Here is a 14,757-nt window from a genome sequence, read left to right on the forward strand (position 1 = left end):
AAGACTCTACTGTCTGACTGAATCCACAGATCATACTGAAACATAGATACTATTCATTATAAATGTATGTATAGATATATAAGTGAGATATTGCACTTTTGAATAGAAAGAGAGGTACATTTGAATAAGGACAAGAAACTGAGCCTAATAGACTATTATGTCAAATAAGAAAGGTGCCCCACAAATGGAAAAGTGTTTTGAGAGGTATGTTTATTTACTGTTATATCCATACATTTTCAGCACTTTTTGTTCTGTTTTATTTATTTATTTTTAATTTATTTTTAATTTTATTTTATTTTGCGGTATGCGGGCCTCTCTCCGTTGTGGCCTCTCCCGTTGCGGAGCACAGGCTCCGGACGCACAGGCTCAGCGGCCATGGCTCACGGGCCCAGCCGCTCCGCGGCACGTGGGATCTTCCCGGACCGGGGCACGGACCCGCGTCCCCTGCATCGGCAGGCGGACTCTCAACCACTGCGCCACCAGGGAAGCCCTGTTCTGCTTTTTTTAAAGCAGTGAAAGCAGATTTTATTCAGTAACCACTGACAGTAGGAGAACGTGCTGAGCCCCATTCTGATTTGTGCAGAGGTGACTGGGGGTTTTAAAGGAACAGTGAGGGTGGAGGGAGGAGGAATGGCAGGGACTTGAACAGAGTCAGGAAAGTGAAAAATTACAAAAAAGTGGGAGGGGTGGTTGGTCCATAAGAAACCCTTCTGGGGTTGCTAACTGGTGCCTATCGAAGTTAGGCTCCTATCCTCCCACAGAGACTGGGATATGGGCCCTATCTTCAGGTGTTGGCTGGAACAAGCAGTGTTTTTAAAAATACATTTCTTATTTTTTTATTTAATTGAGTGTTTGATTCAAAAACCACTAAATATAAAAAGATATATCATGAATATCTTTCACCATCCTTGACACTCATCTGCCTGGAGGCCAACCTGTCTGCATAGAAATCTCTGTTAGTTTTTCTTGGGTTTTTCAAGAATTTGTTTGTGAATGTAAAAGAAAATGACTATACATTCTTATTTTTTTCCTTTTTATATTAAAAGTAGCATATTGCACACACCATTCCACACTGTACTTATTTTTGTTATTGCCAGATTTGCAGTATCAGTACACAGAGACCGTCCTTATCGTTTTTTTAAAAAACAGGGTACAATATTCCATTATGTGGCTCTCTAGTCATTTATTTAACAAGTTTTCTGCTGATGGATATTTGGGTTATAATTTATTTAACCAGTATTCTATTGGTTAAAATTTTGGTAATTTCCAATTAAAAAAACCCTAAGCATTTTATTTTCTTGTTTTTCTTACAAATACAGCCTAAGGGTTAAAAAAATTTTCTTCTTCTCTATAACAATATCAAAAATTTAACTTTCCATAGGTTTCTATTTTTTCTTTTATTTTCTTTTTTTATTTATTTATTTATTTAATTGCACTGGGTCTTAGTTGCGGCAGGTGGGCTCCTTAGTTGTGGCATGCGAACTCCTAGTTGCGGCATGATGCGGGATCCCGCTCCCCAACCGGGGACCGAACCCGGGCCCCCTGCCTTGGGAGCACGGAGTCTCAACCACTGTGCCACCAGGGAAGTCCCTGTTTTTTCTATTATTTTATTTCCTATCTACAGCATACTGTGGGACCATGTACTGTTTTTATGTACTACCACAGTTCAGACAATTTTTGTGAAAAAAGTCATTTGTTATTTGGGTATACATTCTGAAGTAAGAAAAATGGGTTTTCGTACATGGTAGCTGTCTAATAAGTGTGTCCTTGGTAGCAAAAGAAAGTTAAACCATACAATAAGAGGTAGTGGTGATAATACTTTATACATACATATATATGTTTATATGTAGATAGATATCGATATAGATAGATATTTGAAGAATGGTAGGAAAACATAGTCTTATTTTTAAAGGCAAGAAAGGGCTTTACTGAATGAGTATAATCTTGCATCTTGTTTTCTTTCCAGCATTCTTCTTTCTGCTTTTTTTAAAGTCAGAATGTTTTCAAAAGATAAAACTTCTATTTTTTAAATTTATTTTATTGAAGTATAGTTGATTTACAATGCTGTGTTAGTCAAAATATAAAATTCTTTATTTTCATTCTCAAAGGAACCACTTCTAATATTATTAATTCTGTAAATTAGCATTCATTGGAAAGTTTGTGCTTTAGACAAGGTATAATTTTACATTTATATTTATATCATGCATGGTTTTCAACATAACATCATTTTTATCTGAAGCTAAACTTTAATGGACACTTTTCCCTTAAGGTGTAAGATACCAGAGCAGATATTTGAAAACAGGAAAATATATTTCATATTATTACTATTTCATATTATTGTTTCATATTATTACTATTTCATACTGTTTCATATTATTACTATTTATAATTTTAAAATAATTTAATACTTCTGGCCAGAATTTCCTAGAATTTACATTCATTTAAAAAATGCTTACAAGGAAGGCTAAACGCGTGTATGAAACAAGACCTAAAAAACTCTTTGGAGGAGATATATAAGTAAGAGAATTTAGTGTCAGTAAAGAAGTGGTGGTCTGTGATTGTGTTAGACAATGCATATGGGAGGTTTTTATTTATACTGAGAGGAATCCATTGCTTCATTAAAAAGTCTGGTGCTGAGACCCATAAAAATTTTTAAATGACCACATAACAATTATAACACAGTTCCCCATAATGTTGAACTTTTTTTGTTTTTTTAAAGGTTTATATTGTTAACTTATAATTTTTCTTACTACTAATATTCTTCTGAGATGGTAATTGCTAGAAAAACATATGTTAATGCATTTCAGTGTTTGTTGAATGAAGAATATGGAAGGTGTGTATTGTGCTCATCTTCCCTGTGTACCCTATTGCAGCTAAGTTTTCAGTGTTACAGCTAATTTGAAGGCCCATTACAGAGAAAGCCCTTTATAATAGGGGCTGGAGATGAACGTATAGTGTTTGCAGACAGACAAGCCTTGGGTTCCAGTCTGGGATCTGCTACTTCTTAGTTGCAGCTTGGTCGAGCTATTTCATCTCTGTGAAGCTCAGTTTCTTCGTGTAATGGGTGGGATGACAGTGCAGATAATACCTATCTCATTAGTTGTTGTGAGAATGAAGGAAATAACATTTGTAAGGTTCTTGGCATACAGTGATCTAGTAACTGTTATCTGTACTTTCTTTCACTGCTCTAGCTCTTCAGAATTTTCCCAGGGTCTTATTTCAGTAACCCTTTATGGGAGAGAAGAAACTGGATTTAAATTTTTTTTAAAAATTATTTAAAAGTATTACTCAAACTTATCCTTTTCTGTTGTATTTTCAGCTCAATTCAACCTTCCAGAATTGGAACTATACTGTTTATGTGGTTAATATCAGGTAAATGACAGAATAAATTGAGAAATAAAAAGTAGTGTCTAATTTAATACTTCTGTCTCCCTCTCTCTCCCCCTCTCTCTCTGGTTATTCCTGCACACACATACATGTAAGTACAGACAAACACACACACCATATTCATAATCTTTCTAAAACAACTCTATATTATATCATTTCTTTGCACAAAAAGCTGCAATGATGCAGCAATGGTTTTAAAATTTTTGATTGTAGATCCCGATCATTTTTAAAAATGTAGTTTGTACTTCCAAAATATATTTGTGATTTTAAATAAATTGTATATATGCATGTGTGTATATTACTTAACCAATATATTATGTTATAATGTATCATAAACTGAGAGGATAATTAAATATAAATGGAAGTTCTGTTACTTGCTTTTCACACCCCAGTAGATCATCTAGAGCACCCCCTGGGTTGCATGCACCCCAGTTTGGAGACCATTTTTCTACAAGATAAGACATCTACAGTCTGATTGCAACTTGGTTTTTCAAAATTATCTTTCACTAATCTTCTATTTAAAGACTCCACTGAATATCTAGCAGATATTGTCATTCACCTCTCTTCCTCTGCAGCTTGTTTTTACAGTTTTGTACTTAAATTAGTTTCTAAAGTGTATTTGATGGACCCTAAACATGTTTTCTGTGAACCTAAGAGATGTAATAACACAGAAAAAGGGATCAAAAAGTCAAATTAGTTCAGGAGCTAAATTATTAAACAAACTGAAGCAAGTTTCTGTATATCCAAGCATCTCAGGTTCTTTCGTGTACTGATACACATCATGAATCTTAGAGAGAGAGAGAGAAGGCACGTAGCTGTCAAGCTTTATTTGACCATGGAGCTGTTTTGTCTCAGGCATATGAAAGAACTAGGACCTCAGAACACACATTTGCAAACACAGACTTAGAATGTCCTTTCTGCCTCTTTCTCTCACGTCCTCAAATTTTGTTGTTGATCGTGCAGCAGATGAAGCTGATAATGAATGTACTTATTTGTATTTTTAGTTTTCACCTGAGCACTGGAGAGGACAAGATTAAAGTGAGGAGAAGCATTGTGAATGATCAAAGGTAATGCTGACAAAGTCTTGCAGAAAATGTAGCATCTTTCTCTTGCTCTCTGTTTTGACTGTCTGGTAGAGAAATGAAATCAGTGAGGTAGGAGAGAAACATTTCAATCCAGTAGCACATTTAAATTATGTCTTTATCTCTAGTAGACAGTCTTCTTTTTTTCCTGTAGTTAAAACTGTAATATAGCAGACTGGGTAGAAATGTACATCTGATAAAAAATAATTCAGAAGTAGAACATTTGTTAGTTTTAGTATTTCCAGTTTATGATAACCAATTACCTCTTATTTGAAATTTCAGAGACCTTCAAAGAAAGAAAATAATTATAGTGTTATTTCAAGTAAGGTACTTATGTACAATAGCATCTAATAATATGGGTGATAGATGCTGAAATGTTTTCAGCATTCAAAGCCATCAGCTAATTTTCTGAAGTCTTCATTTTTAAATTTATATCAAGATCATGACTTATGCAGGCAGGTAATTTAACGGATATGTTCACCATATGTAATAGTTGGCATTTAAAGGCCAACTGTTCTTAAAAAATAATGTAAACTCCTAAATGAAATAAATGTAGTTGTGTTCAGGTAATATATTGCATCTCCACAGAATAAAAATATTAGTTGAAAAGCAAAAGTTCACATCTCTTACTCAGTTTCAATTGACTGAATTAATATTATGTATTTACAACTATAATGATGGAATACATCTCTTTTCAGGTGATACATTCTTACTATGAGAAGCTAGTAATAAAATTTCATATGAGAGTGGGCTAGAGAGTTTTCTTATTTTTTTTTCTTTTTCTATTCGGCATTAGAAAAACACGTCTTTAAGATTATATTTCAAACTTATTTCTGTAAGTATTCAACAGACTGGATTGGGCCACCTGGTTAGGGAGAGTTGTTTTTTATTTTCTGGACTTGTTCCTTTTCCTTTGTGATCTAAAGAACAAATAATGTATTTAATGTATTTTAACACTGTATTCTTGATCGTAACAGGACTTTTCTCCTCTATTTAGGCAAATCATTTCTTTTTTCGAAACCTTACTGCTAGATCATATTGAGCCTTGAATAATGGATCCAGCAATTATCTGGATCCCTTTGCTGGACACTTTGTCTTGCAGTTGTGGCAGCCCTAGTTCAGGGTATCTCCAATGGTATACCCTCTGCAGAGGGCTCAAACTCAGATTCTAACAGTGCAATTTTTTTTTTTTTTTTTTTTTTTTTTTTCTTTTGTGCATCCCATAAGTTTTAGTGTGTTGTGTTTCCATTTGTGTTTCTTTCAAGCTATTTTTTTTTTTTTTCTTGCGTTATGCGGACCTCTCACTGTTGTGGCCTCTCCCATTTGCGGAGCACAGGCTCCGGACGCGCAGGCTCAGTGGCCATGGCTCACGGGCCCAGCCGCTCCGCGGCATGTGGGATCTTCCCGAAACGGGGCACGAACCCGCGTCTCCTGCATCGGCAGGCGGACTCTCAAGCACACTAACAGTGCAATTTTATAAGAAGAGCCAAATAACATATTTCTCAGAAGTATAAATATATTAAACCAATGCTTCTTGGAAGCATAATCATCATCCTCATCCTCATTGTAACCTTCATCACAGTGTCTCCTTACATTTGCACAACACTTTATGATTCCAAGCACTGTCACATTCACTGGCTCATTGGCTTCCCTCTCCCAATTACTCCCTGATATAGATAAGGCAGGTAACATCCTACCCTTTCAACCAGTGACAAAACTAAGACCCAGTGAATTGCCCAAGATCAACCAACCAATATGAAAAGATGGGATTTCTGACTTTGTGCTGCCGTGCTGTAGTCCCACTAAAGTGATTCTTCTACTACCTGACAATACTAAAATCAGCCATCATGAATATATGTCAGCACCTTAGAAACTCTTGTTCAAAAAACATTTAAGTTCATGGAATCTCAGTTTCCTGTCTGTCAAAGAAATGGGTAATTTTACAGAAAATTATAGGGAGAATGAACTTAGACAATGTATATGGGAAAATCCACACATTTTGTATTTCTTTGGTATGAACTCCGGCATTGCTTTAAAATTTGTTCTTACTGGCTTTACCTCCATTTCTTTCTTTCTGCTCGCTGTTTTATGTTCATGGATGAACCTTTATAGTCTCTCATAGTTTTTGTCCAAACAACAGTCTACTAGTCTTCACACACGCTTTTTTCCCAACCTTTTCTTTCAATCAGATTGTTACACTTAACACAGACCCTAGCTTTAGATAATGCTATCATACTCTATTACCTAGACAGACAGGAAACCAAAGCTGCAGAGACTGGTTTATTCAAATAAAGAACAATTGATAGTAACAACAGATAGAACTGGACTTTACAGAACCATAAAATAGTTTCAGTTTCCAGGATGAGAGAGGAAAGCAACACAGATAAGACCTGTGAAAACGCACGGTCATTCTTGAATTGCTGAATTTGGGTCAGTACCATCCACATTGTACTGTGTTCTCAATATTCAAAGGAAGTGAAAGGTCATATTCCCAACTATGAGTTCTCAGTTACTGGAGTGGCAAAGGTTAGTTTCCAACAATAATTTAATCAAGGGATACTTTTTTTTTTTAACATCTTTATTGGGGTATAATTGCTTTACAATGGTGTGTTAGTTTCTGCTTTATAACAGAGTGAATCAGTTATACATATACATATGTTCCCATATCTCTTCCCTCTTTGTCTCCCTCCCTCCCACCCTCCCTATCCCACCCCTCCAGACAGCCACAAAGAACCGAGCCGGTTTCCCTGTGCCATGCGGCTGCTTCCCACTGGCTATCTACCTTACGTTTGTTAGTATATATATGTCCATGTCTCTCTCTCGCCCGTCACACCTCACCCTTCCCCCTCCCCATATCCTCAAGTCTGTTCTCCAGTAGGTCTGTGTCTTTATTCCTGTTTTACCCCTAGGTTCTTCATAACATTTTTTTTTCCTTAAATTCCATATATATGTGTTAGCATACGGTATTTGTCTTTCTCTTTCTGACTTACTTCACTCTGTATGACAGACTCTAGGTCTATCCATCTCATTACAAATAGCTCAATTTCGTTTCTTTTTATGGCTGAGTAATATTCCATTGTATATATGTGCCACATCTTCTTTATCCATTCATCCGACGATGGGCACTTAGGTTGTTTCCATCTCCGGGCTATTGTAAATAGAGCTGCAATGAACATTTTGGTACATGACTCTTTTTGAATTCTGGTTTCCTCAGGGTATATGCCTAGTAGTGGGATTGCTGGGTCATATGGTAGTTCTATTTGTAGTTTTTTAAGGAACCTCCATACTGTTCTCCATAGTGGCTGTACCAATTCACATTCCCACCAGCAGTGCAAGAGTGTTCCCTTTTCTCCACACCCTCTCCAGCATTTATTGTTTCTAGATTTTTTGATGATGGCCATTCTGACTGGTGTGAGATGATATCTCATTGTAGTTTTGATTTGCATTTCTCTAATGATTAATGATGTTGAGCATCCTTTCATGTGTTTGTTGGCAGTCTGTATGCCATTGAACAAATTATTAAGCTATCACAATTCACCATTATATTTCTCACCTATGTTTGTCTCATCCTGAAATATGACTCATATATGAGCATTAAGCAGTAAATGATTTTAGAGATAAATAGCTTTTCAGAGTGAATTATGAGAATTGTGAAGTATGTTGTCCTTGAGATTAGCACAGTTAGGGAAAAAATAGGGCCACTTTTAAATTTCACCTAACCTTGAATAGCAAATATTTCACTTATTTTTCTTTTTTTAAGCATCACAAATATGTTAATACTCTATTTCATTTATACTGATACCCACAGAATTTCATAAATAAAATATGCTACTTGCCTCTCCACTGAGGACTTCATAGTAAAACAGCTCTACTGAGTTCACTTGGGCATCTTTTGATTTCTGCTCTTGACTACAGCTGTGATTACAATAGAAGAGAAAATTATATTACTTCAAATAGTAGAACCAAAGTTTTGGTGGGGCTTTTAGGATATGTCTCTTCTTCCCACAGAGATATTTTCTTTTTAAAGACATGCAGGGTCAGGCGGTCTATAAACTTCTTCAGTGATATGCTGACCAATCGCTGAGTGAATTTCAAGTACTTATTTTGTAACTTTTCAGTGTACAAAGTACTAGTAAATACTTCATGGAGATAGCAAATCATTTATCACAATTCTGGAGAAATTGTAATGTATTTGTAAACAATAATTTCAAAAGTTAACACTTAATTTCAAAAGTTAAAAGTTTAGTCAGATTAGTTGAAATTCTAACTTTTATTGAAAAACTTTATGTTTTGCTTTAAAGAAACAATGTGGAATTAACCACAAATATGGCCTTTCTTGCATGTATGCTGTAAAACATTACTTAAAAGTATTTCTCAAAAGAAACGGGGTGATATGGTAGATAATACAGGCAGTATCTTATAAAATCTATTTATATTGAGATTTTTTTAACATTATAATTTGTGCAGTGGCAGAAGTCTTTGAGTGCCTTGGCATATTTCTTCAGTCTCAGCACTTTATGGTCACCCTCTTACTACCATATCCAAATGTTCTATTTTTCCACCCAAAAAACAACCAACTGGTCAATAGCACCACCAACAATTCTATCGGAATTGTTTTCCTAGGTTGGTGATTTTGGCCCTTCTAGTTTACAATGCTACCGACAATCCCGATTTAGAAGGAAGAACCATTCAGCAGAAGCTCTTAAGAAATAATGAGTCCCTGGATGAGGGCTTGAGGCTACACAGAGTGAACGTGAGGCGACTGGGTAAGTGCCTTTAATTTTTTATTAATATGTGTTTTATGTGACTACTATCCAGGTTTAATTGAAACAACAACAAAAATATTCTTCCTTTGTGTGTTTGCTTATTTAAAGCTATTTTTTTCTGATGATGAAATTCATCCTATTGGTGACATTGTTAACAAATGGGTGACAAGGTTAGCATAAAAGGTAGTACCTTGATACTTGTGAATCCAAGGGAATGAAAGAGGCAGATGAAAGTTTATACCCTATTTTAGGAACCTATTATGAAAATACTAAGAATATGAGCAAAATGCCAAGATAACCTTGAGCAAAATTGGCTTCAACTTTAGGAATAAAGTGTGTGTGTGTGTGTGTGTGTGTGTGTGTGCATTTGGGATCTCTAATGAGGTAAATCTTAAGACTATTTCGTGTTATAAAACATCCTCTTCTCTTATGTTCTCTGTCTCCATTAAAGATACCACCGTCTTTGCTGGAATAGGCCAGAAATCTGGGAGTTATCCTGGACCTAGATTCAGTTCTTACCTGGATGCCATTCACATCCTAAACTCCAGCCACAGGTGTGGTGCTTCGAGCACCTCCCCAAACGTGCAGTGCTCTTTTCTCTGTCTTTGCCCACACTTCTCTCCTCTCACTGCCCACCTGATGATCAACTATATAGTATTAAGGACAGTCCAAAGTCACCTCTTCTATGAAGCCTTTTCTGACATCATCATGTACGAATAGATATCACTGTCTTGGAGACTCCACTTCAAGCTGTCCACAGCTTCATACATTTTCTTTAAACAGGAATTTCCCCTGGCTTGAGAACACATCTTATTTTTCTAACACCCTCACTTCCTACCTCCCCCCAGCAACCAGCATATACCCCAGCCCTTAAATACCTGAATAAATAAACAAATGAGGCTTGATGAGCATATTCTAGAAAAGTAAATGATCAAAATATGGATAACAAAAAATAACGTTATCATTCTAATGTTATGATGACAGTTGATTAGGTATATTAGTAGAGCTCAAAAGAAAGGGAAACTTTGACACATTTCCTTATACACACATTCAGGAGGTTGAAGTGGGGGAAGCAGCTATTCCTCAGCCTCTAAGAGCAGGATTATGGCTGAGGCCAGAATCACAATGTAATAAAGAAGCAGGCATCTTTGCTTCTGTGAGAAACCACCCATCTCTAATGTGTCAACATACACAATTACAGTCAGCCCCCCATTTCCACGGGTTCTGCATCTGTAGATTCAACCAACCTTGGATCAAAAATATTTGGGGGGGGGGGCTTCCCTGGTGGCATAGTGGTTGAGAGTCCACCGGCCGATGCAGGGGACACGGGTTCGTGCCCTGGTCCGGGAAGATCCCACATGCCGTGGAGCGGCTGGGTCCGTGAGCCATGGCCGCTGAGCCTGCACTTCCGGAGCCTGTGCTCCGCAACGGGAGAGGCCACAACAGTGAGAGGCCTGCGTACCACAAAAAATAAATAAATAAATATTTGGGGGGAAAAATGCAGAAATTTCCAGAAATCAAAACTTGAAATATACATTATATTTAAAACTATTTACATAGCTTTTACACAGTATTTGTTATTATAAGTAATCTAGTGGTGATTTAAAGTATACAGGAGGATGTGCATAGGTTATTGCAAATATTACACCATTTTACACAAGGGACATGAGCTTCCTCAGATTTTGTTATCTTGTGTGTGTTTGTGTGTTGGAGGGTGTGTTTCCTGGAACCAGTCGCTCGAGGATACTGAGGGATGGATGTATAAGGAACTCGTTGAGGTTAAAGAATGCAAATCATCATCATCATCATCAACAACAGCAGTTTCTGAGCCTCTGTGGGAAAATGCTTGCCTATTTAATAAACAGAGCTTCTTGGGGATGAGCAGAGTACAAACGCTGCCCTTTCACACATAAGGGTCTCCACAGAGAAGGAGCTTGACGAATGGTAGTTCGTACATGGCAAAGGAGCCTCATGAGGACCAACCTAATCTCTGTCCTCAGAGGCTGAGGAATTACTTAGATAAGTAATTTATACCACTTAATTTAAATTCTATACTTTATTGTTCTTCTGCAAGTGGGTCTATGAAGAAAAATTTCCACCAATTGGAAAAAAACCCTCAGAATATAAATGGGAAAGTTATTTAAATGTTCAGTTGGTGACTACAATACTGGTTCCCAGTAGTCTTAGTGTAACTTACTATTTTTCAGTACTGAAATACGAGATTTTGTTGTTGCTGTTAATATAGTGCTTTTATTTTGATATTTTTTAAGTATAAAATCTGAGTGATTTATGTCATAAAACTCGCCTGGAGAGTTTTCAAACAACAGGTGGGATGATTTCAAGATGAAGGCATGTGTGTATAATGTGTGGCCTACAGGTGTCTTCTTGTCATTCCCCCAGCAAACTTCCAGGTGAAATATGCTTTCAGAGCAGCTAGAAAATGTTTTCATAAAATATGCTGGCAACTCAATGACAACACTATTGAGGCACTGTTTTATAGGCTTTCCCCTTTGAAAAAGACTAAATTACATTTTGAATTTTTCAGGACAGTTTTCATTTTATGTAGTGTGTTTTTTTAAATAAACCTCTGTTTTACTAATTTTATCTACTAATGATTTACATTAGAATATTATAAGTTTCATGTTTATACTTGCATAAGTGTGTTTTTTTTATTTGATAGTTTTGTAACATGTAATTTAAAATATGAAATGTAGTTAACATTTATTTTTCATAACTTCTAAACTTTTACAAATTCTGAACATAAAAACCTAGTATTTTAGTATTGCATGGAATAAATACCTAATTACCAACATTGTTGTCTTGTTCTCATCTTGCACCTCTAATTTCAAAAAAATAGGTTAATATTTCTCATATTTCCACATAGGTATATGTCATGATGATGAGGACCCCAAAGGCTATAAATGGCCAGCCATCCAACCTTCTGTATACAATGCTCCCTGTCCAGGGAAGCCGGGCTTCTATGCTTCACGGACATGGTAATACTTTCTTTTTTTTTTTAATATTTATTTAGTTTATTTATTTATTTGGTTGTGCCTTGTTTTAGTTGCAGCAGGTGGGCTCCTTAGTTCCGGCAGGCAGGCTCCTTAGTTGCAACATGCAAACTCTTAGTTGCAGCATGCATGTGGGATCTAGTTCCCTGATCAGGGATCGAAACTGGGCCTCATGCATTGGGAGTGCGGAGTCTTATCCACTGTGCTACCTGGGAAGTCCCTGACTCTTACCAGCAAATTCCATGTAACCTACCTTCCCAGGGTTACAGGTGTTGCACCGTAGTTCCCGTGCAGTGTATATTAATTGGAAAGACGGGAGGGAATCTCTGTTGTGTATGTGAAATCCATGTGAGGTAAAGACAAGACAGGTAGGTTACCAAGAAAAGCCTTTATTTTTCCTCTCCAAGAAACATGCTAATTTAGGCTTCTCCAAAGAAAGACAGAGCAATTTGGAAACCAGAGGGTGGTTCTAGAGCAAAGCACCTTATGTGTGGATGAACAAACTCACAGCCTCATGACATACATCTGACATTCTGAGTCTTTTTAACTTTTTGGAGTGGTTATTGTTGGAAGGGGAAAGAGACAGTAAGAGAATAAAGACAAGATCCAGGTTAGGGCAGTCTGCTAGTGGAGACTGTTAGGGTGTGGATTTTTCCTAAATATTGAATGGAAACCTCAGACATGACTGCAGAGGATTCACCGAATAACAAGTCAGATCTAGTTCCTCACCCTCCACCCTCCTTCAGTTAGAGTTTTCTTGCAGGGAAATTCATACACTGAAACTGCCCACATAGAAATACTTTGCCCCCACTGCTTGGTTTGACACGTGGTGGAGAGGAAAGAAAGGGGCTTCAGAGCCTTGTGGACATGGATTTGAATTGTAGCTCTACCTCTTCTTGGCTGTGAGACCTTGGAAAATTCCTTGATTTAACTAAGTCTATTTCTTCATCTCTAAAATGTGGATTATAATCTGCTTTACAGAGTTAAGTGAAATCAAAATGAGATTTTATCTGGAAAGTTCTTAAAGCAGTACTTGATCCACGTTACCAACTATGCTTTTAACCTTGGTAACCTGATGTAGCCTAGGTTACAATAGGCTATGGCTAGTATTTTGTTTCCCTGATGCATGCACCTGATTTTTTTTCCAATAAGAACTTTTAATGAGTTTTATGTCAATGTATTATTGTCTTATCTTCAAATGAAACTTACCTAGATATTAAGGGAAATTCTAAAGCTTATTATTAAGTAATTTTGTCAGCTATAGTGTCATTTATGCCAAATATTTAAAATACCTTTTTTGTTTGTTTGTTTTATAGTTATGATGACCCTGCCAACACATCTCTAGCTTACTGGGGTCCTCCTGATATCTCCAATTGCTCAAGTAAGTGAGAGATTTGTCTTCATTTCTCAAGGCAAAATGAGATGACCTTGAGCTTCACGGTTTTCATCCTCTTCAAACATGTTCTTCTGTTCTGTGATACCACTATAATATTAAAAGTTAAGCAAATGATTGCTTCACTCACTTACGATAGAAAATACTGTTTTGCCTCATTCTGACTTTCTGTTCTATTCATTCTGTAGGAGATTAAAAATAGTAATACAATTTTGAAGAGAATATATAAATTGAAATTTGTATCAATGTTTTATAGTTCTGTATTTTTTTTAGGCAGCAAATATATACTTATTTAGTGATTCTGGGGGTATCTCTCTTAGAACCATTTGTGAATATTGGTCCCTCCAAGTTATTTACCTAAGTTGCTTAAAAGCACAATTTGTGTCTTACTAAAGAGAGAAATTAGTTTCTGAGTATAAAGAAATACTGTTGTCCTGTTAAAATTGTGGTAAGGGGTACACACAGGAAACCTGGTTTACTACTTTACTAGGAAGTGAAATACCATACTATGTTTTGGATTCCTGGAAATGCTCATAATACACAGGTAAAACTCTATGTTGTTCTTCTGCCATTTTCTAGGTGAAGCAAATGAAGTTGCCAATCAGATTTTAAATTTAACTGGTGATGGGCAGACATTAAACTCAGCCAATATCACCAGCATCGTAGAACAGGTCAAAAGGATTGTAAATAAAGAAGAAAATATTGATATAACGCTTGGCTCAACTTTAATGAATATATTTTCTAATATCTTAACCAGTCCAGACAGAGACTTGCTTGAGTCTTCTTCTGAGTAAGTTTGTTTGTTTGTTTTCTTCTGGAGAGTAAAATTTATTGGATATACATGTTGTTATACAATTTCTCACAGATCTGAATGCTTGGTGCCCAGCTTTCATAATTTAAATCTCTAGAAGATCCATTGATATTTCCCAAGATCATTCACAGAATGAACTTCAAAGTTCTGTTTTTGATTTTGGTTTTTTTTTTTTTCTGAGAAAATAATTTACAAATTGATTGGGATTGTCGATCTGGATAGATAATATAAATAGTCCCAGAAAGACATAATTGGGGGCTTCCCTGGTGGCGCAGTGGTTGAGAGTCCGCCTGCCGATGCAGGGGAC

The 14,757-nt window shown here is 36.4% G+C and overlaps 1 protein-coding gene across 1 annotated transcript in view; it reads left to right on the forward strand.

Annotated features, from left to right (window-relative positions):
• The window catches only part of ADGRG6 (adhesion G protein-coupled receptor G6), a 137,421-nt gene that overhangs the window by 84,566 nt on the left and 38,098 nt on the right, over positions 1–14,757 (forward strand). Inside the window, 6 exon segments of the mRNA XM_007472165.1 lie at positions 3,320–3,372; positions 4,392–4,454; positions 9,093–9,235; positions 12,120–12,231; positions 13,563–13,627; positions 14,219–14,429. Coding sequence (XP_007472227.1) covers positions 3,320–3,372; positions 4,392–4,454; positions 9,093–9,235; positions 12,120–12,231; positions 13,563–13,627; positions 14,219–14,429 — 647 coding nt within the window.

Source organism: Lipotes vexillifer, unplaced genomic scaffold, assembly GCF_000442215.2.
Source record: "Lipotes vexillifer unplaced genomic scaffold, Lipotes_vexillifer_v1.1 scaffold112, whole genome shotgun sequence".
NCBI lineage: Eukaryota > Metazoa > Chordata > Mammalia > Artiodactyla > Lipotidae > Lipotes > Lipotes vexillifer.